This window comes from Eleginops maclovinus, chromosome 21 (genome assembly GCF_036324505.1).
Source record: "Eleginops maclovinus isolate JMC-PN-2008 ecotype Puerto Natales chromosome 21, JC_Emac_rtc_rv5, whole genome shotgun sequence".
Lineage (NCBI taxonomy): Eukaryota > Metazoa > Chordata > Actinopteri > Perciformes > Eleginopidae > Eleginops > Eleginops maclovinus.
Genome location: NC_086369.1, coordinates 17,260,909 through 17,283,019, shown reverse-complemented (window position 1 = coordinate 17,283,019; position 22,111 = coordinate 17,260,909). Strand labels below are relative to the sequence as shown.

Below are 22,111 nucleotides of genomic sequence, written 5' to 3'. Positions count from 1 at the left end.
CTGAGTACTTCTACTCTAACTCAAGTACACGATCTGAGTACTTCTACTTTACTCAAGTACACGATCTGAGTACTTCTACTCTAACTCAAGTACACAATCTGATTACTTCTACTTTTACTCAAGTACACGATCTGCGTACTTCTACTCTAACTCAAGTACACGATCTGAGTACTTCTACTTTACTCAAGTACACGATCTGAGTACTTCTACTCTAACTCAAGTACACAATCTGAGTACTTCTACTCTAACTCAAGTACACGATCTGATTACTTCTACTCTAACTCAAGTACACGATCTGAGTACTTCTACTTTACTCAAGTACACGATCTGAGTACTTCTACTCTAACTCAAGTACACGATCTGAGTACTTCTACTCTAACTCAAGTACAAAATCTGAGTACTTCTACCTTTACTCAAATACAAGATCTGAGTACTTCTACCTTTACTCAAATACAAGATCTGAGTACTTCTACTTTTACTCAAGTACACAATCTGAGTACTTCTACCTTTACTCAAATACAAGATCTGAGTACTTCTACTTTATGCAAATACAAGATCTGAGTACTTCTACTTTCACTCAAGTACAAGATCTGAGTACTTATACTTTTACTCAAGTACAAGATCTGAGTACTTCTACCTTTACTCAAGTACAAGATCTGAGTACTTCTACCTTTACTCAAGTACAAGATCTGAGTACTTCTACCTTTACTCAAGTACAAGATCTGAGTACTTCTACCTTTACTCAAGTACAAGATCTGAGTACTTGTACCTTTACTCAAATACAAGATCTGAGTACTTCTACCTTTACTCAAGTACAAGATCTGAGTACTTCTACCTTTACTCAAATACAAGATCTGAGTACTTTTACTTTTACTCAAGTACAAGATCTGAGTACTTCTACTTTTACTCAAGTACAAGATCTCACATCCAAACCATAGGTCTATAGAACCACAACAACGAACCTCTTCGGCCTGACTAACCCCTGTGAAACCCAGTGTCCATCAACAACTGGCTCAAGTTAAGGAGGAATTAACCAGATAAACAAAACAAACAATGAAGAGCTCTGACAATAAACTAAGTAGTAAATGGATGTGTTTTTGTCTTAGTGTTGTGATGGAAACTTCTGAAGCAATGGAGACGAAACTCAGAGAGACACAGGAAGGCAGGAACTTGATGGCAAAACACGGTTGGATTTATTCGGAGTTGCAGTCGGAGAATTGACGAGACATAGACATGAGTTGCCACAGCGGTTACCAAACCAATTCTGAAGATCTCGAAAATAGCAAGAGGTTTTAACTAGTTCCAAATGAGTAATCAACATTCAGTCAGACAACTCACGTGTTTCATTAATATGTTTCTTAGAAACTGTTTATAGTTTGAGTTTGGCGTCTTGGCTCGGGCCTCATCACTCCACATATTAACATAGAACATCAGCAGCAGTGAGGTGAACACATTAGCAGCGTGGAAACAGAAACAGCAGCAGCAGTGAGGTGAACACATTAGCAGCGTGGAAACAGAAACAGCAGCAGCAGTGAGGTGAACACATTAGCAGCGTGGAAACAGAAACAGCAGCAGCAGTGAGGTGAACACATTAGCAGCGTGGAAACAGAAACAGCAGCAGCAGTGAGGTGAACACATTAGCAGCGTGGAAACAGAAACAGCAGCAGCAGTGAGGTGAACACATTAGCAGCGTGGAAACAGAAACAGCAGCAGCAGTGAGGTGAACACATTAGCAGCGTGGAAACAGAAACAGCAGCAGCAGTGAGGTGAACACATTAGCAGCGTGGAAACAGAAACAGCAGCAGCAGTGAGGTGAACACATTAGCAGCGTGGAAACAGAAACAGCAGCAGCAGTGAGGTGAACACATTAGAAGCGTGGAAACAGAAACAGCAGCAGCAGTGAGGTGAACACATTAGAAGCGTGGAAACAGAAACAGCAGCAGCAGTGAGGTGAACACATTAGCAGCGTGGAAACAGAAACAGCAGCAGCAGTGAGGTGAACACATTAGCAGCGTGGAAACAGAAACAGCAGCAGCAGTGAGGTGAACACATTAGAAGCGTGGAAACAGAAACAGCAGCAGCAGTGAGGTGAACACATTAGAAGCGTGGAAACAGAAGTAGTAGCAGCTGCATTAGCGAGGCAGAGGTAGGCGGATCCAACAGCTTAATTAGAGCACCAGATTAGGAGACTATGTTTGGTTGGTTGCAAGTGTGATGAGGGGCGTTATGTGCAAATGTATCATTGGTGCTCGAGTTGACTGCCTGAACTAGCTCGCAGGCTTCGCCCCATTTCTTCAAACGCCAGACTAAAGAAGCGCGGACAATACGTCAAACTAAAACTGTCATTTAGGTCACAACTAAGATGTTTACCAGAGCATAATGCACCTCTCATGCTGCATTTATCTGAGTGGATTACAACATGCTGATATTAAAGTCACTGAAACTGAACAGCCAATCAAAGCGTTGCATTAAAGCCAGTTAAACTGAGCAGCCAATCACAGATTTAAAATGGTAGACATACAGGTGTTTGTTTAACTGTCACTGCAGATGATAAAGGGAATAAAGTTATCCAGCCTGACCTGCATTTAAATGGAGACTGAACACACACACACACACACACACACACACACACACACACACACACACACACACACACACACACACACACACACACACACACACACACACACACACACACACACACACACACACACACACACACACACACACACACACACACACACACACACACACACACACACACACACACACACACACACACACTGTACTGCAGTGCTGTTTTCTAATTCCTCGGCCTGTTGATTCTCTGCATAGTGACTGCACAGTTGCATCATGGTGGGGAGGGGGTACACTGTGGGTGTTAGCCATGATGAGGCACTCATCAAAGAGGACCTCATGTTGCTTTATGGGGGGTTACGGATCTCTTATTTCAGGAGTTGAATCAGAGTCTGTGTGTTATGAAGCCGGTCTTCTGACCAGTGTGTGATGTCATTTCTTCTGATTAAATAGAGATGCAGTACATGTTGTCCAGTGATTCGCCACCAGAGGGCTCAGCCTGCACACTCAGAGGACACACACACGCACACACGCACACGCACAGACACACGCACGCACACACACACATACACTGAGCTTCTCTGAGATGGAGGCAGATGATCGGTGTGTTTTGCTGTGGTGCAGTGTGTGAGTAATCTGGATACAGCTGCTGCAGTGTGTGCAATGCTCCTCTCATGGAGCCACATCAGGATGCTGCTGCAGGATTGGATGTCTGCATGAATATGAATATGTTATGAAGTGCTGATAACTGCTGCTTTGAAGTTTGCTGCGGTGTTGATAGCCTCTTCTTAAGAGTGCGTACATACATGTGATGAAATCAGAGCTGTGTGCTACATCACGTGCAGATTTCAGACAGTATGTTGTCCCTCATCTGTGAAACACTGATCTACATGTGATGTACCTCTGCCAGCTGCTGATGAGAGATGTGTGTGTGTGCTGTTAGCAACATATTTCTGCATGCCTCTGTATGACCGTATCTGGGTCGCTCTGCTGCCTTTGGCATAATGGAATAAAAAAGCAGCGTGTAAGCATTTCATATCTGCAGCTCCGCACTGCTGCATAGATCCTCCACCTGACGTCCAGTGTGTGTGTGTGTGTGTGTGTGTGTGTGTGTGTGTGTGTGTGTGTGTGTGTGTGTGTGTGTGTGTGTGTATGCGTGTGTGTGTGACAGATGGACCTAAAGGTCTTCAGAGGACTCCTCTGTGTTCAGCACTGCTTGCATGAGCTGCTCTCTGATTGGCTGCTTGCAGAAAGATGAATGTAGGCTGCTGTCAGCTTTTATGTAAATACAGAACGTTGTTATATCAGAAGTCAAATATATATCTATAAATATATCATTTATAGAGTTATATGTATAAGATGGACACTATATGTGTTAAATGTGCATCATGAGTGTTCCATTTAGCTGCTGAAGTGTCACATTATGTCACATGACATGTTTCAAAATGTCAGAAACACTGCAGAAGTGTTGCTTTATGCACTCTCTGATGGGGGGAGGGGGGAAACTTTAATGGATTTAATACATTTTTCATTAAACAATTAACATCTTAGATTCCTGCAGGTTGCCAGTTTTCCTGTGAATTGTATGCCTGCTAATTAACAGTAAATGTTTTCAATAAAGACTGTGTTTCTGTTGATTGCCAGACTATCTACTCCACCCACAGTGATGCCTCCACACACCCCATCAGAATCAGATCCTAAATATGTGACACTCCTGAACACCATGAGGCTTTGTAGGTCATCAAAATGAGATATTGCAGCATGCATACTTTATGAATCATTGCGTCTCCGCAGAGAGCTGCAGCCACAGGCTGCCAGATCTGCCCTACTTTCTGTCTGTCTGTCCGTCGGTCTGCCTGTCTCTGGGAGGAACAGACAGAATCAGAGTCGCTGCTCTGTGTGAAGATGGGGTCGCTGCAGCAGAAAAGAGAAAACTGTTAAACACTGAAGCTGTGACACATGAGACAGTGAGTCTGAAGTAACACATGAACAGGAGACAGCAACATGTTTTAGAGAGGCAGGTATCAGTCAACACTACATGTCATCAAGAGGTTGCATGGTTAGGGCTAAATTGTTAAGGTTGCATGGTTAGGGTTGCATGGTTTAGTGCTACGTAGTTAAGGTTGTATGGTTAGGGTTGCAAGGTTAGGGTTGCAAGGTTTAGGCCTACATGGTTAATGTGGCATGGTTAGGGTTGCATGGTTAGGGTTGCAAGGTTAGGGTTGCAAGGTTTAGGCCTACATGGTTAATGTGGCATGGTTAGGGTTGCATGGTTAGGGTTGCAAGGTTAGGGTTGCAAGGTTTAGGGCTACATTGTTATGGTTGCATGGATGGGGTTGCAAGGTTTAGGGCTACACACACACACACACATTACAACACACATACACACTACCATAAACACAGAATCCCTCCACCTCTCCCTCACTCTCACAAACACAGTAACACACACACTTAGATTAGCCCCTCCTCCTCTTTCACTGGCTGTCTCTCCCTCCCCCCTTTCGTTCTGCGTCTCTCTATCTCCTCACACACACACACTCGCAGCAGCCGCAGCGAAGCAGGACCGTGGATTGTGTCTTGGTTTGGGGGCTGACATGAGGCGGTCAGCGGGGGTCTGCAGCTCAGGGGAGGAGGCTGGGTAGGAGAGAGAGGAGATGCAGTATTGTGATTGATGTCTCTCGCCCTCTCTCGGCATCATGCTGTACTTCCAGCTGGTGATCATGGCGGGCACCGTCATGCTGGCGTATTACTTTGAGTGCACGGACACCTTCAGCGTGCACGTGCAGGGCTTCTTCTGCTACGACACCTCCTACACCAAGCCCTACCTGGGCCCAGAGGATCGCAGCGCCGTGCCCCCCCCCCTGCTCTACGCCCTGGTGGCTGGGCTGCCCACCCTGCTGGTGAGTCACTCATTTAATAATCCATTCATTCATCCACTCATCCAGTCATCCAGTCATCATACACACTCACATTATTTAAATCCTCCCTGGTGGCTGGCCAGCCCACCCTGCTGGTTAGTGGGTGAATGCACCTGTAGCTTATTTGATGAATCCACATGTGATGGAATGAGTGACACACACTGTGTGTTACTGTACGGATACACACATACATTACACATGTATGTTCCAGTTAACACTGGCAGTGAGCACAACAGCCGGTTTTAAATGCTGCGGCTACAGCTCTGATGTTTCTGCAGTGTTTGAGCAGAGACGCTGGTTTACACCGTGATGTGTGTGTGTGTACAATGTGCTGTTCTCTTTTTGTTATTCACTCATTCATTAATCATGTGCAAGGTTTGCCTGAGAGTTCCTCTTTCTCCTCGTCTGCATTAGAAGGATGTGGGTTTTGTCGTGAAAACATGAATCTTACCATGAGTTAATCACCAGGCTCCGGAAGTTGGGTTAGGGTTACCCTAACACACACACACACGCTTGCTCGCTCGCTCGCTGGCTCACTCACTCACTCACTCACTCACTCACTCACTCACTCACTCACTCACTCACTCACTCACTCACTCACTCACTCACTCACTCACTCACTCACTCACTCACTCACTCACTCACTCACTCACTCACTCACTCACTTACTCACTCACTCACTCACAATTCACCATGTTCTGTTAGTCTGCCTCAATTATGTACTTAGATGAATAATTTAGGTTATATTTCTGGTAATGTACCAGCTGAGTCCTGGAAACAGACACATGATGAAATGAAGCTCCAACACGCCGAGTGTGTGTGTACCATAGACTTTAGTATAGAAGTGTGTTCAGAACATGTTTCAGAGGAGTGTTGAGTAAAACCTGAAGCTCTCTGAGGCGGCTATGAGATGAGTCACTATCACTGATTTATTATAGGAGAACATGAAGAACCAGCAGCTGCAGGCTAACACTGTACTGACCATCGGTCAGTGAGCTGTCCGCGTAAACACAATACCCTGCAAAAACAGAAACACACATGATTACATCTGAACAGTGTTTTACATAATCAGTTTGCTCAACAGATATGGACGTTTTTCCCTTAGTGGACAGGCTCCCCTTTCAGCAGAACATGAAAAACAGCCTGATCAGGATATCAGTCACATGATTTCAGAAACACAGTGGGCTTTGTGAGGGAAGTCATATAAATGAGACCTCATGTCATAAACACACAGTGAGAGTTATCATGTGCGCCTGAACATATCTGAACATATCGGGACACATCTGAACACATCTGGACTAAAATCCTTCAGCTTCCTGTTGGCTGCAGCCGGTATCACAGTGCTGATGGAGATAGAAACCGCTGTGAAACTGAATGAGTCAGAGTCTGAAGAAGAGGGATGGAGGGCCTGACCAGAGGAAGCGGGATGGAGGGTCTGACCGAAGAAGAGGGATGGAGGGTCTGACCAGAAGAAGAGGGATGGAGGGTCTGACCAGAAGAAGGGGGATGGATGATCTGACCAAAGGAAGAGAAGGATCTGGCCAGGGGAGGAGGAGAGTCTGACCAGAGGAAGAGGGATGGCGTAGTGAATCATTACATGGTCTTCTGTAGCCACCGGGGAGGGGCTCAACAGTGAGGGGATGGGGTTGTGTCCCTGTCAGCTTCAGTTAGAGCCAACAGGAAGTGGGACAAATGCCCTGAGGCTGTCACAGCTCTGGCTATTGGAGACCAGCCTCCTCTGCCTTTCTCAGAGAAATGTCAGCAGTGTGTTTGAGACCTGGTGTGTGAGACCAGCAGAGAGTTACAGACCTGGTGTGTGAGACCAGCAGAGAGTTACAGATCTGGTGTGTGAGACCAGCAGAGAGTTACAGATCTGGTGTGTGAGACCAGCAGAGAGGTAAAGACCCGGTTTGTGAGACCAGCAGAGAGGTAAAGACCCGGTGTGTGAGACCAGCAGAGAGTTACAGACCCGGTGTGTGAGACCAGCAGAGAGTTACAGACCCTGTGTGAGACCAGCAGAGAGTTACAGACCCGGTGTGAGACCAGCAGAGAGTTACAGACCCTGTGTGAGACCAGCAAATAGGAATCCTCTGTAGGAGCCACAGGACTGTTGATCACATCCTGCCAGGGCCTGTGGGGGTCTGAGTACTTTTTTTGTGGTCATAATCTTTATCATTTAGAAAGTCTGACGTGCAGGACTGCCTCACAACATTACAGATCCAGAGTCCAGAGTTGGAGAGGCATTCAAATAGAATGGACAGAGTGGAACAGTCATGTGTGAGTCAATCAGTGTTTGTTCATACAGCCGAATATCCAACTCCTCTGCTGCTTCAGTAAGAGCAACAGAGCTTCCTCCTGCCATATGTCATTCCCACAGCTGTGTGCAGATGCCACTGAGTGCAGCTCTGATAAAGGTTATTGATTGCTGTTTATCTCCTCCAGATCATGATCACAGAGACGGTGCTGTTCCTGGTCCAGTACACCTCCAAAGAGTTTGACCGCTCAGAGAAGACAGTGGCCACCGGAGACTGCTGTTACCTCAACCCTCTGGTGCGCAGGACCTTCCGCTTCCTCGGTGAGTCTCCGGATACAGCCATCTGAAATCACAGACAACCTGTAGAGTTAACAGACAACACTGAGGAGCTGGGAGACGGCTGTGAGACTGTTGTGAGATGATTGTGAGACGATTGTGAGATTGTTGTGAGACGGCTTCCCTTCGGCCTCAGATCTCTCTGTTCCTCTGGCACTCTGTGATCTCAGCTGACAGCAGCAGTGATTTCTTTGATGTCCTGTTGAACAGTTTCGGTTTAGCGTCCCCCTGACTGTCTTGCTCTCATCTTTGGTTTCTAAAGCCGAGCTTCAGACTCTGCAGTGTTGAATCTTCTTTCTGATCTTCATCTGAGATTTTTGTGAATGGAATCTGAATAACAACAGTTAGCCTTATGAAGACATTTAGTGCCATCTGTCCTGCTCATGACTACAATATACTCATTCATGAAACAAGTCAGGTAAGACGAGTTGGATAGCAGCTGTGATCCTAATGAGGAAAGAGAATGAGATGAAGCTGTTCCTGCTCAGTGAACCGCCTCTCAGACCTGAATGACCTTTGTGTTTCTCATACACAGAAATAACCTCTAACACTAACATCTGGCATGTGTGCACGAATGAACACACATCACCACCAGGATACATGTCAGACCATAAACCTCTCTGAATATAACACACTTTTCTACACTGTACACTACAGGAGCACACAGACAACCCACACACACAAGAACACATACAGACACCTGCAGCCCAGCGTTGACCTCTCTTTAGTGAGCAGGAGATAAGGAGCAGAAGAGGATTATTCCTGAGGGAATCTTTGTGTTCAGCTTTATCCTTGGCTTCACACATGCTGCTGATCCAGGTCATTGCTCTGCTCATCCCTACAGACCCACTGAGAGTCATGAACTACAACGATATATGACATCACATGTCACCTTTTAGAAGCTTTTATCCAAAGCCACTTACATACACTCAATGCTGAGGACGATCCCCACAGGTGTCTCGCCCAGGGACACAACGACCTGCTGACTGCAGTGGGGATGGAACCAGTGCTTCCCTGATCCGAACATCAACGCACTAACCCACAGAGCCACAGCCTCCCTGCATATGTCTCAGTGGTAATGAGTGTCACTCTAAAGAACACTGTTAATGCCAACGTTTTCCAGCAACAACGGCTATCTGAATTGTTGGCTGAATAACTCAGACGAGATGAGATATAGTTTTATATACAGACTGATGGTGTATTCTGTCACTGAGCGGCTACGCCTCATACTGTGACAAGTAAAGGTGATGGAGAACTGAAGCAGTGCTGCTGACAGGTGTATAGGATGTGTGAGTCTGACAAACCCTGCAGTGTGTTGGTGAAATGTTTTCAAGGGAAATGAACAGAGCCACAGGAACAGACTCAGCAGGGTGTGTGTGTTTACGATGTGTTTGATCCCAGGCTTTGGATAACCCCTCCTGGCAGCTGGTTCGCACAGTGAGAGCTGACTGAGTCCAGCAGAGACTCACTGTGTCCTCAAGTGATCTGACTCACATGTAGGGATACGTGTGTGAGGGATCAGGGCTGGAAGTCCTGGACTTCCCTTACTGCACAGCTTCATTGAGCTGAGAGATTCCTGTTTGTATGTGATGGAGAGGGATCTGTGTCTGAAACATTTGGAAGCAATCAGATATTGGGGGAGGGGGAGACTGTGTGAATGATTGGCTGTGTTGACAGAAATAATAGCGTTTCATCTGAATAACACTAACAGCCAATAAAAAGTGAACAAAAAGTCAAAGAAGTGACCAACCAGGACTCACAGCAGCTTTTGTCTCTGCGTTAATGTGATGGTGTCACAGCAACATTAGGGTCTAATGAGACATGAGGCCAGCAGAAGCTCATCTGTGACTTGCATCAGGTGAAACTATTCTAAATCCTGAATAAAAAGCCTCAAAGAAACACAAAGAGCTTTCCAAAGGGTCTCCTGGAGGAGTGTGAGGAAGGAGCTTGTTGAGGTCTCATATCAGCGGATTGGAAGGACGGGGCTGCCTGATGGTCAAGAGGTCGTAGTGTTTTATTAAATGTGAAGCAGCTTGCTGTGGGGATGGCAGGTGGATGTGGAGGAGCAGTAAAGGATATCAAGCTGCTTCTATAAAATATGAGGTACCCTCTTTGGCTCTTGAAGGCTGTTTCATTAAATCCTGTGTTCTGAAATGTCAGCCTTAGTGAGAGGCTGTTACCCACAATGCTTTGCTGTTTCCTACAGCACTCATGCAGAAGCTGCATTGTTTCAGCCAAGCTGCTCAAGTGTGTGTGTGTGTGTGTGTGTGTGTGTGTGTGTGTGTGTGTGTGTGTGTGTTAGTGCACCACCCCCCCCCCCCCCTCTGGCCGCTGCTCTGCATTATGACTCACAGAGTGTTTGCTGTTCAAAGATTATATTTAGACAGAGCCGAGGGGGGGCACGATGATTTTACTTCATGCATATTGTAGATTTCAGACCAGGACATGGTGCACAGCCCTGTCTTTATTTCTACAGAGAGTGGTGAACTACACATGGACCCGGACCATGGGGGGGGGGCAGCTGTAATGACAGCACTGTGTTTCTTTCAATCAGAGCTGGAGGTTTACGCTTTGACGATCCCTCAGGCCGGATGGTCTCATGATGGTTCAGGGACAGCACGCGTGAGAGAGGTTCCGAAGCTGTGCATTATGACTCATATCAGCCCCCCCCCCCTCTGCAGAAATATACATCAACCTCTGAGTTCACCCCCCCCCCCCCCCCCCCCCACCACCTGGACCAGAGGAACCAGAGGAACACTTCTGTGAGAGTGCTGTTCATTGACTACAGTTCAGCATTCAACACCATTGTGCCCTCCAAGCTCATCATTAAGCTCAGGGACCTTGGGCTCAACAGCGCCCTCTGTGACTGGATCCTGAGCTTCCTGACGGGCAGATCTCAGGCAGTGCGGATGGGGAACATCACATCCTCCACCTTGACCCTCAACACCGGAGCCCCTCAGGGTTGTGTGCTCAGCCCTCTCTTCTACTCCCTGTTCATGCACGACTGCGTGGCCACACACAGCTCCAACACCATCATCAAGTTTGCTGACGACACGACCGTCATCGGCCTGATCACAGACGGCGACGAGACGGCGTACAGAGAGGAGGTCAGAGCCCTGACATCTTGGTGCCAGGACAACAACCTCCATCTCAACGTCAGCAAAACAAAGGAGCTGATTGTGGACTACAGGAAGAGGCAGAGAGAGGCACACACACCCATCACCATCGACGGGACTCCTGTGGAGAGAGTCAGCAGCTTCAGGTTCCTCGGGGTAAACATCAGTGAGGACCTGACATGGACACATCACACCAGGGTCATATCCAAGACGGCTCGACAGCGGCTCTTCTTCCTCCACAGGCTGCGGAAGTTCAACATGGACTCCAGGATACTCTGCAACTTCTACAGGTGCACCATCGAGAGTATCCTGACTGGCTGCATCACCGCCTGGTATGGCAGTTGCACCGCCCTCAACCGTAAGACTCTACAGAGGGTGGTGAAAACTGCTCAGCACATCACCAGGACGGAGCTGCCATCCATGGAGGACCTCTACACCCAGCGGTGTAGGAAGAAGGCCGGTAGGATATTAAAGGACCCCCATCACCCCAGCAACAATCTGTTCTGTCTGCTGCCGTCTGGCAGACGGTACCGCAGCATCCGGACCAAGACCACCAGACTCAGAGACAGTTTTATACCACCATACATATCTATATATTATACATCTGCTATACATAATATATGCATCTGTCCATACCTCCTCATTCCACAGTGTAAAGTATGTAAATACTCTCAATGTATTCCACATATGTATATATTTCACATCCTCAAATCTTTACTGTTGATATTGTAAATATTCTTCTCTCTTTTTGCACTATTTTATTATCTTATCTGCACCATGTATGTTGAGTTGTTGGAGGATTATGGGATATAAGGTTTTCATTGCCAACATATACGTTGTATATGCTGTGCATATGACCAATAAAACCTTGAAACCTTGAGTGTCATCCTCACATGAGAGCTGAACACACAGTGAACTCTAACACACATCTCAGATTTATTCTAAGTCTGCAAGGCACTGCAGTTACCATGGTAACACAGACACACTGAGAGAAACACTGTCTGCGTGGACCTGGACTGTGATCTGAAACCCGGGTCTTTATGTCCCCCCTTTCCTCCAGGCGTTTACAGCTTCGGGCTCTTCACTGTGGACATCTTTGTGAACGCGGGTCAGGTGGTGACGGGGAACCTGGCGCCGTACTTCCTGACGGTGTGTAAACCCAACTACACGGCGCTGGGCTGCCAGCAGGCCCTGCGCTACATCAGCCACCAGGAGGCCTGCACCGGGAACCAGGAGGACGTCCTGAGGGCCCGCAAGACCTTCCCCTGCAAGGAGGCGGCCCTCAGCATCTACACAGCGCTGTACATGGCCGTGAGTATTACATTGCATCAGACAGGAGCAGTCCTCTGATGCAATGGGGGGGGGTCCTCTCTATCAGCTGGACCTGAGACCATCTGAAGGAAAAGGTTCACTTGTGACTGACCTCTGAGGATCCATGTCGTCAGAGACAGGAACCTCCTTTCAATCAGCCTGATATACAACAGCAGCCTCTGAACCAGAGACACCTGTCCTCCTCTCCACGCAGCCTGAGATATACTGCTGATGTGAGACGTTAAATGAGCCACACACACTGAGAGAGACTGTGCCATACAAACTCAAACAGGCTGAACCACACACACTGAGAGAGACTGTGACACACACTCTCAGACAGGCTGTGACACACACTCTCAGACAGGCTGTGACACACACTCTCAGAGAGGCTGTGACACACATCACAAACCTGACCTGAAGAGGGACAGGACAGGCGAGGTCAACACAGGGACAATAAAACCTCCTCTCAGAGTCTAACGTATAATGTGACAGCTCATACAAGGCTAAAAGGGAGACATCGCTTTGACCCGGTGAATGACACACACACACACACACACATACACACACACACACACCCTGACCCTGCTCAATTCTTTTCGTTAGAGGAGAGCAGCGTTGGTGAATCTTTAGCGGGAAAGACATTTCTGAATTCAATCAAATGAATGAGAAAGTGCTCAGAAATAGAAATGCCATCCGTCTGTGATCCATGAAGTGTTGGACAGCACAGAATGTATTGGAGTATAAGTAACGCAGCTCTGACACGGTGCTGTAGAGAGGAGTGAACCTCCAGATGATCCTGCATTTTTCACTGCAGCTGAGACCAGATGGAGACAAGAGGATGCTGCAGCATCCATCCTGTCCTCCTCTTCCTCCTGTCCTCCTCCTCTTACACCTCCTCGAGTCTATCATCCGTCTCTACTCCGTTTTCTCTACATATTATTCCTCCCCCTGACGTTGGTCTCTCCCTGAGGTTCCTCCCCCTGATGTTGGTCTCTCCCTGAGGTTTCGTCCTCCTGATGTTGGTCTCTCCCTGATGTTCCACCCCCTGACGTTGGTCTCTCCCTAAGGTTCCTCCCCCTGACGTTGGTCTCTCCCTAAGGTTCCTCCCCCTGACGTTGGTCTCTCCCTGAGGTTCCTCCCCCTGACGTTGGTCTCACCCTGAGGTTTCGTCCTCCTGATGTTGGTCTCTCCCTAAGGTTCCTCCCCCTGACGTTGGTCTCTCCCTAAGGTTCCTCCCCCTGACGTTGGTCTCTCCCTAAGGTTCCTCCCCCTGACGTTGGTCTCTCCCTGAAATTCCTCCCCCTGATGTTGGTCTCTCCCTGAAATTCTTCCCCCTGATGTTGGTCTCTCCCTGAGGTTCCTCCCCTGACGTTGGTCTCTCCCTGAAATTCTTCCCCCTGATGTTGGTCTCTCCCTGAGGTTCCTCCCCTGACGTTGGTCTCTCCCTGAAATTCCTCCTCCTGATGTTGGTCTGTCCCTGAGGTTCCTCCCCCTGACGTTCGTCTCTCCCTGAGGTTCCTCCCCCTGACGTTGGTCTCTCCTTGAGGTTCCTCCCCTGACGTTGGACTCTCCCTGAAATTCCTCGCCCTGATGTTGGTGTCTCCCTTTGGTTCCTCCCCCTTATGTTCCTCCCCCTGATGCTGGTCTCTCCCTGACGTTCCTCCCCCTCATGTTGGTCTCTCCCTGAGGTTCCTCCCCCTGACGTTGGTCTCTCCCTGAGGTTCCTCCCCCTGACGTTGGTCTCTCCCTGAGGTTCCTCCCCCTGATGTTGGTCTCTCCCTGAGGTTCCTCCCCCTGACGTTGGACTCTCCCTGAAATTCCCCTCCCTGATGTTGGTGTCTCCCTTTGGTTCCTCCCCCTGATGTTCCTCCCCCTGATGTTGGTCTCTCCCTAAGGTTCCTCCCCCTGACGTTTGTCTCTCCCTCAGGTTCCTCCCCCTGACGTTGGTCTCTCCCTGAGGTTCCTCCCCCTGATGTTTGTCTCTCCCAAAGGTTCCTCCCGTGTCGTTGGTCTCTCCCTGAGATTCCTCTTCCTGATGTTGGTCTCTCCCTGAGATTCCTCCTCCTGATTTTGGTCTCTCCCTGAGCTTCCTCCCCCTGACGTTGGTCTCTCCCTGAGGTTCCTCCCCCTGACGTTGGACTCTCCCTGAAATTCCTCCCCCTGATGTTGGTGTCTCCCTTTGGTTCCTCCCCCTGACGTTCCTCCACCTGACGTTCGTCTCTCCCCGAGGTTCCTCCCCCTGACGTTGGTCTCTCCCTAAGGTTCCTCCCCCTGACGTTGGTCTCTCCCTGATGTTCCTCCCCCTGACGTTGGTCTCTCCCTAAGGTTCCTCCCCCTGACGTTGGTCTCTCCCTGAGGTTCCTCCCCCTGACGTTGGTCTCTCCCTAAGGTTCCTCCCCCTGACGTTGGTCTCTCCCTAAGGTTCCTCCCCCTGACGTTGGTCTCTCCCTGATGTTCCTCCCCTTGACGTTGGTCACTCCCTAAGGTTCCTCCCCCTGACGTTGGTCTCTCCCTGAGATTCCTCCCCCTGACGTTGGTCTCTCCCTGAGGTTCCTCCCCCTGACGTTGGTCTCACCCTGAGGTTTCGCCTCCTGACGTTGGTCTCACGCTGAGGTTTCGTCCTCCTGATGTTGGTCTCTCCCTGAGATTCCTCCCCCTGACGTTGGTTTCTCCCTGAGATTCCTCCCCCTTACGTTGGTGTCTCCCTGAGATTTCGTCCTCCTGATGTTGGTCTCTCCCTGAGGTTCCTCCCCTTGACGTTGGTCTCTCCCTGAGATTCCTCCCCCTGAAGTTGGTCTCTCCCTGAGATTTCGTCCTCCTGATGTTGGTCTCTCCCTGAGATTCCTCCCCCTGATGTTGGTTTCTCCCTGAGATTCCTCCCCCTTACGTTGGTGTCTCCCTGAGATTTCGTCCTCCTGATGTTGGTCTCTCCCTGAGGTTCCTCCCCTTGACGTTGGTCTCTCCCTGAGATTCCTCCCCCTGATGTTGGTCTCTCCCTGAGATTCCTCCCCCTGATGTTGGTCTCTCCCTGAGATTCCTCCCATTGACGTTGGTCTCTCCCTGAGATTCCTCCTCCTGAGGTTGTTCTCTCCCTGAGGTTCCTTCCCTTGACGTTGGTCTCTCCTTAAGGTTCCTCCTCCTGACCTGGTGTGTGTTCCTGCAGATGTACCTGACGTGCACGGTTCAGGCGAAGGGAACCCGACTGGCGAAGCCGGTTCTGTCTCTGGGTCTGGTGTGTCTGGCCTTCCTCACCGGGCTTAACAGGGTGGCCGAGTACAGGAACCACTGGGGGGACGTCATCGCCGGATTCATAATTGGCGGCGCCATCGCCACATTCCTGGTGAGACACACACACGCGCGCGCACACACCACACACACACACACACACACACACTACCTACATACTGTGTTACTCTCTGATGCCCCTTTTCCACCAAACCGGATCCGGTTCAAGATCCGATCTTTTGCTTTTCTGGTTCCAGCCTGCAGCAGCCCTTGTGTTTCCACCGCTCAGAGGCCAAGTGGAGCTCAAGTGGAGCTGCATCATTGTTAGCGTAATACCGTAACCGTTTATCCCCCCCCCCCCCCCATAAGTGAATGTGAACTGACGCTGTTTCTTTACAGTGCTGTTCTGAAAGTGTCTCTGGCATTAGACAGGTGATGTTAGCACAGCAAGCAAGACTTTGACTACCTTCACTCCTCTGCTATCCTGTTGTGGAATACGTCATTTTCTACACGTATATTTTACCGGCGTAGTTTTCCTTATGGTTTTACTTGAGATGGCAGCCTGTGTAGCCCATGTACTGATTCCATCTGATAGCTGCAATAATACACAGGAGAACGTCTGCCTGCTCTTCCCAATGATCACTAACAGAGAACGGATGGTGATTAAAGTACGGTAAAATAAACTGTACTCACAATGAACTTACCCTCTGAAGTAAGCGTGATGTAGGGTCACGACGAGTGGGGCCAGAAAGATCTGGTTTTTTGGTGCTTAAAACTGGCAGCTGCGCTGGAAACACGAAAAACCAGATCTTATCGGCTTCAGCTCCGGGTTGGTGGAAAAGCGGCATGACAGAGTCTCACACATCTCTGTCTCTGCTGTGTGTGTGTGTGTGTGTGTGTGTGTGTGTGTGTGTGTGTGTGTGTGTGTGTGTGTGTGTGTGTGTGTGTGTGTGTGTGTGTGTGTGTGTGTGTGTGTGTATGTGTGTGTGTGTGTGTGTGTGTGTGTTGCAGGTGGTGTGTGTGGTCCATAACTTCAAAGGGAAGCTGCTCCTGGGTGACGAGTCTCCGGAGGATCAGCCCAGCTCGGCTCTGCTGACCCTGGGCCAGATGGAGAGTCCTCTGGAGAAGTACATCGCCTCGCAGGTCAGAACGATTCCATCTGAAATCTGTGTCACATCTATTTCACATCTGTACGATTCCAAAGAGTACTGTTCTGTTTCTGTACTGACCCATCAGGCAGGGCTCTGTGTTCCTGCAGCTGTAAAGAAGTCTCACTGCGTGTTCAGACAGAATGTAGCGTCCAGTTGAGCAATGTGTTCCTCCCACATAGCCGGACACACTCTTATCTGCAACAGAGGCCTGACACAGGTTCTACAGGACATTACCAATGATGCTGCTGTCAGGGTTATAGCTCAGACCAATCATGGTGCTTTCACGTGCCAGGGGAATTCACCAAATATATGGTTACATTGTTCGATCAGTTGTATTTAGGTGGTCTAAATATTAAAGGGCCCCCATCCGATGAAACTCCATGGACATGGTGCGTTGGGGTACCAGTATCTAAACTTTCATCCTGCACTCACTGCTGCTGCTGCAGGAGACAGATGGTGAAGACGAAGAGTCGTCCTTCATTAAGGGGCGTCTGCTGGCCTTCCTGAACTGGCTGCAGGGTCTGCACTGGTTCCAGAGGATCACTGACAGAAGGTGGTCTGAGCTCTGACAAATCTCTGGACGATGACCGTTATCCTGCATAGTTCAGATTTATATCTATATTTGGATTTCAAGTTCGAGTGAACTGTGTTTGAACAGAAGACCTGTGACCTGCGGGGAGGGGGGTCTAAAGTGTGTTGGGGTGCTGACAGAGCAGAGAGAGAGACCATTAGAGGGTCTTAGAGCAGCCTGCAGCAACAGAAGACCCTCAGTGGTTACAAACATGCCAGCCTACATGGCGTTAGATTGAACCAGCCGATGGGTACTCACTGTGTGCACATCGTCCAGAGTATTTGTGAGAGTGTGTGGAGTGTTTCCTCTTCTCTGGGCCAGATGTGACAGTGTTTCTGTTTACTCAAGCCTCTGTGTGTGTTCTCACTTCCTCTAACAGGATGCACATCAGCAGCTTAAAGTCGAACCCCTCCTCTCTGAGAGCCTATCTCACAAACAGAAATCACTTTGTTCCAGAAGCTGCTGGAGAACTGCCTGCTCTAAAAATAGCTCGGCATAACCAAAGCTGAGTTGCTGAAGAGAGATGTCAGGTGGGGGGATCTCACAGGCTGAAGCTGAGCTTTGTTCCGGTTCTTCTTTAGTGGAACCCTCAGCTGCTTTATGAAGGTGTGGTAGGAACATTGCAGGAGCTTCGAATATTAACACCTGAGTCAGAGTCTTTGTGCTGCTCGATGGGTTTATTTGAACACCATGACTCACACAGCATCAGTGTTTTATAACGGGGGGGCATTGGTTAGATCGTCCCTGAAGACGCTGACCTGATGTGGAAGAGACTCATTTGGATTATGAAATCTCCAAGACCCCCTCAAGCTCTGCATGCTGTGATGCTGCTGATCATGCCTCTGCCTACTTCTGTTTCTCATGCTTTCATTTGATTGGCTCTCATGAGCGCTGTGAGTGTACGTGGAGGTTCTCAATTTAGAGCCTGTGTGTTTCAGTGAGGCTAGAGCCGAGCTAACTGAGGCTAACAGCTGAGAGTCACTTCCTCCTCACACTCAAAGCCTCTGTCCTCTGCTGTGTGATCACAAGAGGCTCTGAGTCCTGGAGACACCAGGAGACATGTTTTCTTTGACTCCTGGGGGGTCTAAACGTGTCCTGATCGTTTCCTCCCTCCTGACTTTGATTTCCTGTTTCCTGCAGAATCACATCACCTTCTCTGAGGTCACATGACGTGGAATCGGCCGTGTGGCAAACCCACTGGACGTCCACGCTGTTCACAGTCCAGCACAACTGACCCCGACGCAGCACTAAACCCAGTGTGTGTGTGTGTGTGTGTGTGTGTGTGTGTGTGTGTGTGTGTGTGTGGTCCATCAGGCACGCTGTCACCTGCAGCTTCTTGTATTCTATGTGTTTAAAAGAGAGAGGGAGGAGCCGGCTCCATCTATGCACTGACCCTGATTCTGGTCCTGATTCTGACCCTGATTCTGGTCCTGGGTTCCTGGTATACTCTGCAGAGGTCAGCCATGTTCATGTCAGATGTTAGAATTTGCCGGTGCAGAGGGTTGGTTTAAAACGACTTCCTGTTTACGCTGTTACAGAAACATGTGAGCATGGCTGACATTCAATCCATTCTACATGATTGAAGCAGAGATATTGTTCAATATTCCAGCCAAAGTCTACACACACTCTACACACCCTACACACTCTATACACTCTATACACTCTACACACTCTATACACTCTATACACTCTATACACTCTACACACTCTCTACACACTCTCTACACACTCTCTACACACTCTCTACACCCTACACACTCTCTACACCCTACACACTCTACACCCTACACACTCTACACACTCTCTACACCCTACACACTCTCTACACCCTACACACTCTACACACTCTCTACACCCTCTACACTCTACACACTCTACAAAGTCTACACTCTACACACTCTCCACACCCTCCACACTCTCCAAAGTCTACACTCTACACTCTACACACTCTACAAAGTCTACACTCTACACTCTACACACTCTACACACTCTCTACACCCTCTACACTCTACACACTCTACACAGTCTACACTCTACACACTCTACACACTCTATACCCTCTACACCCTCTACACCCTCTACACACTCTACGTCTACCCTCTACACATTCTACACTCCACACACTCTACACAGTCTACACTCTACATACACACTCTACACACCCTACACACTCTACAAAGTCTACACTCTACACACTCTACACAGTCTACACTCTACACACTCTACACAGTCTACACTCTACACACTCTACACACTCTACACCCTACACCCTACACACTCTATACCCTCTACACCCTCTACACACTCTACACATTCTACACTCCACACACTCTACACACCCTACACACTCTACACACCCTACACACTCTCTACACCCTCTACACTCTACACACTCTACAAAGTCTACACTCTACACCCTCTACACCCTCTACACCCTCTACACATTCTACACTCCACACACTTTACAAAGTCTACAAAGTCTACACTCTACACCCTACACACTCTACACCCTCCACACACTCTACAAAGTCTCCACACTCTACAAAGTCTACACTCTACACACTCTACACCCTACACACTATTATTCTGCATCCGACAATCACACCTTGCTCTCCTCTGTTTCAGTTCAAGTGTGTGTGAGTGTGTGTGTGTGTGTGTGAGTGTGGGTGATGTGAAGGTGACACACAGGTCGGCGGCCTCACAGGCCACACTGAGATTCAGGGCGTGTGTTATTACACACACACTGTTGTGTTCTTGTTTCCTCATGTCTCAGTGTGTATCGGCTCAGTGACTTTCTCTCAGATGTGTGTGTGTTTTTTTCCTCAGTGTGTTCAGACTCACGTTAGTCTCCTTAGCAGTCACACACTGATGAATTAATGTCTCAGAAGAGAGGGTCTTGGAGGGTTCCTGTGTGGACACACTGAGGGTTAAGGTTCATGTCCCTTCATGAAGAGTCGTCACATCTCAGAGTTTCAGGATCTTCTGACCGTGATGAATCACGTGGAAGTCTTCAGATTTGGGCTCACATAAAACATCATATTTATTTCACTTTACAGAAACTTGGAAGCCAGATTGACTCTTGTTTGGCCTCAGAATTTCAGAACGCTCTTGAAAGTGCATTAAGTCATGTTTTGGGCGTTTACCCAGTGTGTGACTACATTCACCTTTTATTCTGTGTGTAACAGCATACACAGCCCAGCGTTACAGATGTGTACACAGCTCAGCGTTACAGATGTGTTCACAGCTCAGCGTTACAGATGTGTTCACAGCTCAGCGTTACAGATGTGTTCACAGCTCAGCGTTACAGATGTGTTCACAGCTCAGCGTTACAGATGTGTTCACAGCTCAGCGTTACAGATGTGTTCACAGCTCAGCGTTACAGATGTGTTCACAGCTCAGCGTTACAGATGTTACAGATATGTTCACTGCTCAGCGTTCAGACCAAAGCTTTAACATTCAGTCCCCGCTACATGTCGTCCATCTACTGAAAAAGACTGTTTTAAACTCTAAATGTTTTATAGAATATCTCGGTTTACATACATCACTGGGGGTGAGTATGAGACAGCAGAACGAAAAGAAAGAGGGTCTTTTATTCTTATTTATAATACCATTGTTTGGATGTTTGTTCTGCCCACTAGTTGCCAGAAGTGAATTAATGCAGCTTTAACTGCTTTATTGATTTGGTATCTTAAAGCTGGTGACGGATGAAGATGGATATTGAATATTTGTTTCTGGTGTTTGTAGCAATAACATGGGGCCCATCAGGAGGGGGGTGGGGGGGGGGGGGGGCAGTGAGAAGTATATTTTTATATGATCACTCTTGAGCTGCTGAAAACACACTGAAGCTTCAGGACTAAAAGAAATGTTCCACTCCCGAATATATTTAGAGGACTTATATCTGTGTCTTCTTCGGGTCATATTTAATGTTCTGCTATCTATTTTCCTATGACTGTGCACTGTGTTCCCGCCCCGCTCCTCAGAGAGCTGCTTCTTCAAGTCTTTAATGAGCTATATGTTCCTGTTTTATCCTCCGTTATGTGGACAGTGGTCTTCTTGATGGTTCTGTTGATATTTTATAAATGATGTTCTTATCTGCAGTATGTTCGTCTCACAAATGTATTCACTTTATATCTCTCCTCCGTCACGTGCTTTCTTTGTTCTGGTGGAACAGTTTATGGATGTTGTTGCTCTTCTTTGTTTTTATATACTTCTTCTTTATTTCTAAATCTTCCCTTGTTTTCATGCTGAGTTCAGACTGTGCTCTTTTACACTGTAAAATATAAGAAATGTAAAGCTTTTGAATAAAGACATAAACGGGTCCAACGTGGTTCTCGCAGCGTCTCTTCTGTAGTCATGTGCATTATGTCATTACAACACTTTCCTTTACCCTCAGTGTAGGGGGAAAGAACAACATAGATAACCATGGGAAGAAAGAGAGGAAACTGATTTGGAAAAGCAAGAGCTGTATGATAGATTAAAACAGAGAGGGTGCACCAGCCGATTCACCAAACAAACTAAAGGCAAAATTAGAACAACTTTATTACAAAAGAAACGGTTAAAAGTTAACGTAAACCGAGACCAGTATCCAAACACTGAAACCACTATCCAAACTAGAACCAGTATCCAAACACTGAAACCACTATCCAAACTAG

General features: G+C 48.0%; 1 protein-coding gene across 1 annotated transcript in view; it reads left to right on the top strand.

Annotated features, from left to right (window-relative positions):
- Positions 1 to 21,782, top strand: part of plppr5b (phospholipid phosphatase related 5b) — a 24,786-nt gene extending 3,004 nt beyond the window's left edge. Inside the window, exons 3-8 of the mRNA XM_063873868.1 lie at positions 5,289 to 5,477; positions 7,938 to 8,070; positions 12,262 to 12,512; positions 15,676 to 15,852; positions 16,749 to 16,880; positions 18,600 to 21,782. Of these exons, the coding sequence (XP_063729938.1) occupies positions 5,289 to 5,477; positions 7,938 to 8,070; positions 12,262 to 12,512; positions 15,676 to 15,852; positions 16,749 to 16,880; positions 18,600 to 18,629 (912 nt within the window). The 3' untranslated portion in view covers positions 18,630 to 21,782. The remainder of the gene's footprint in view (positions 1 to 5,288; positions 5,478 to 7,937; positions 8,071 to 12,261; positions 12,513 to 15,675; positions 15,853 to 16,748; positions 16,881 to 18,599) is intronic.
- Positions 21,783 to 22,111: the final 329 nt, after the last annotated feature.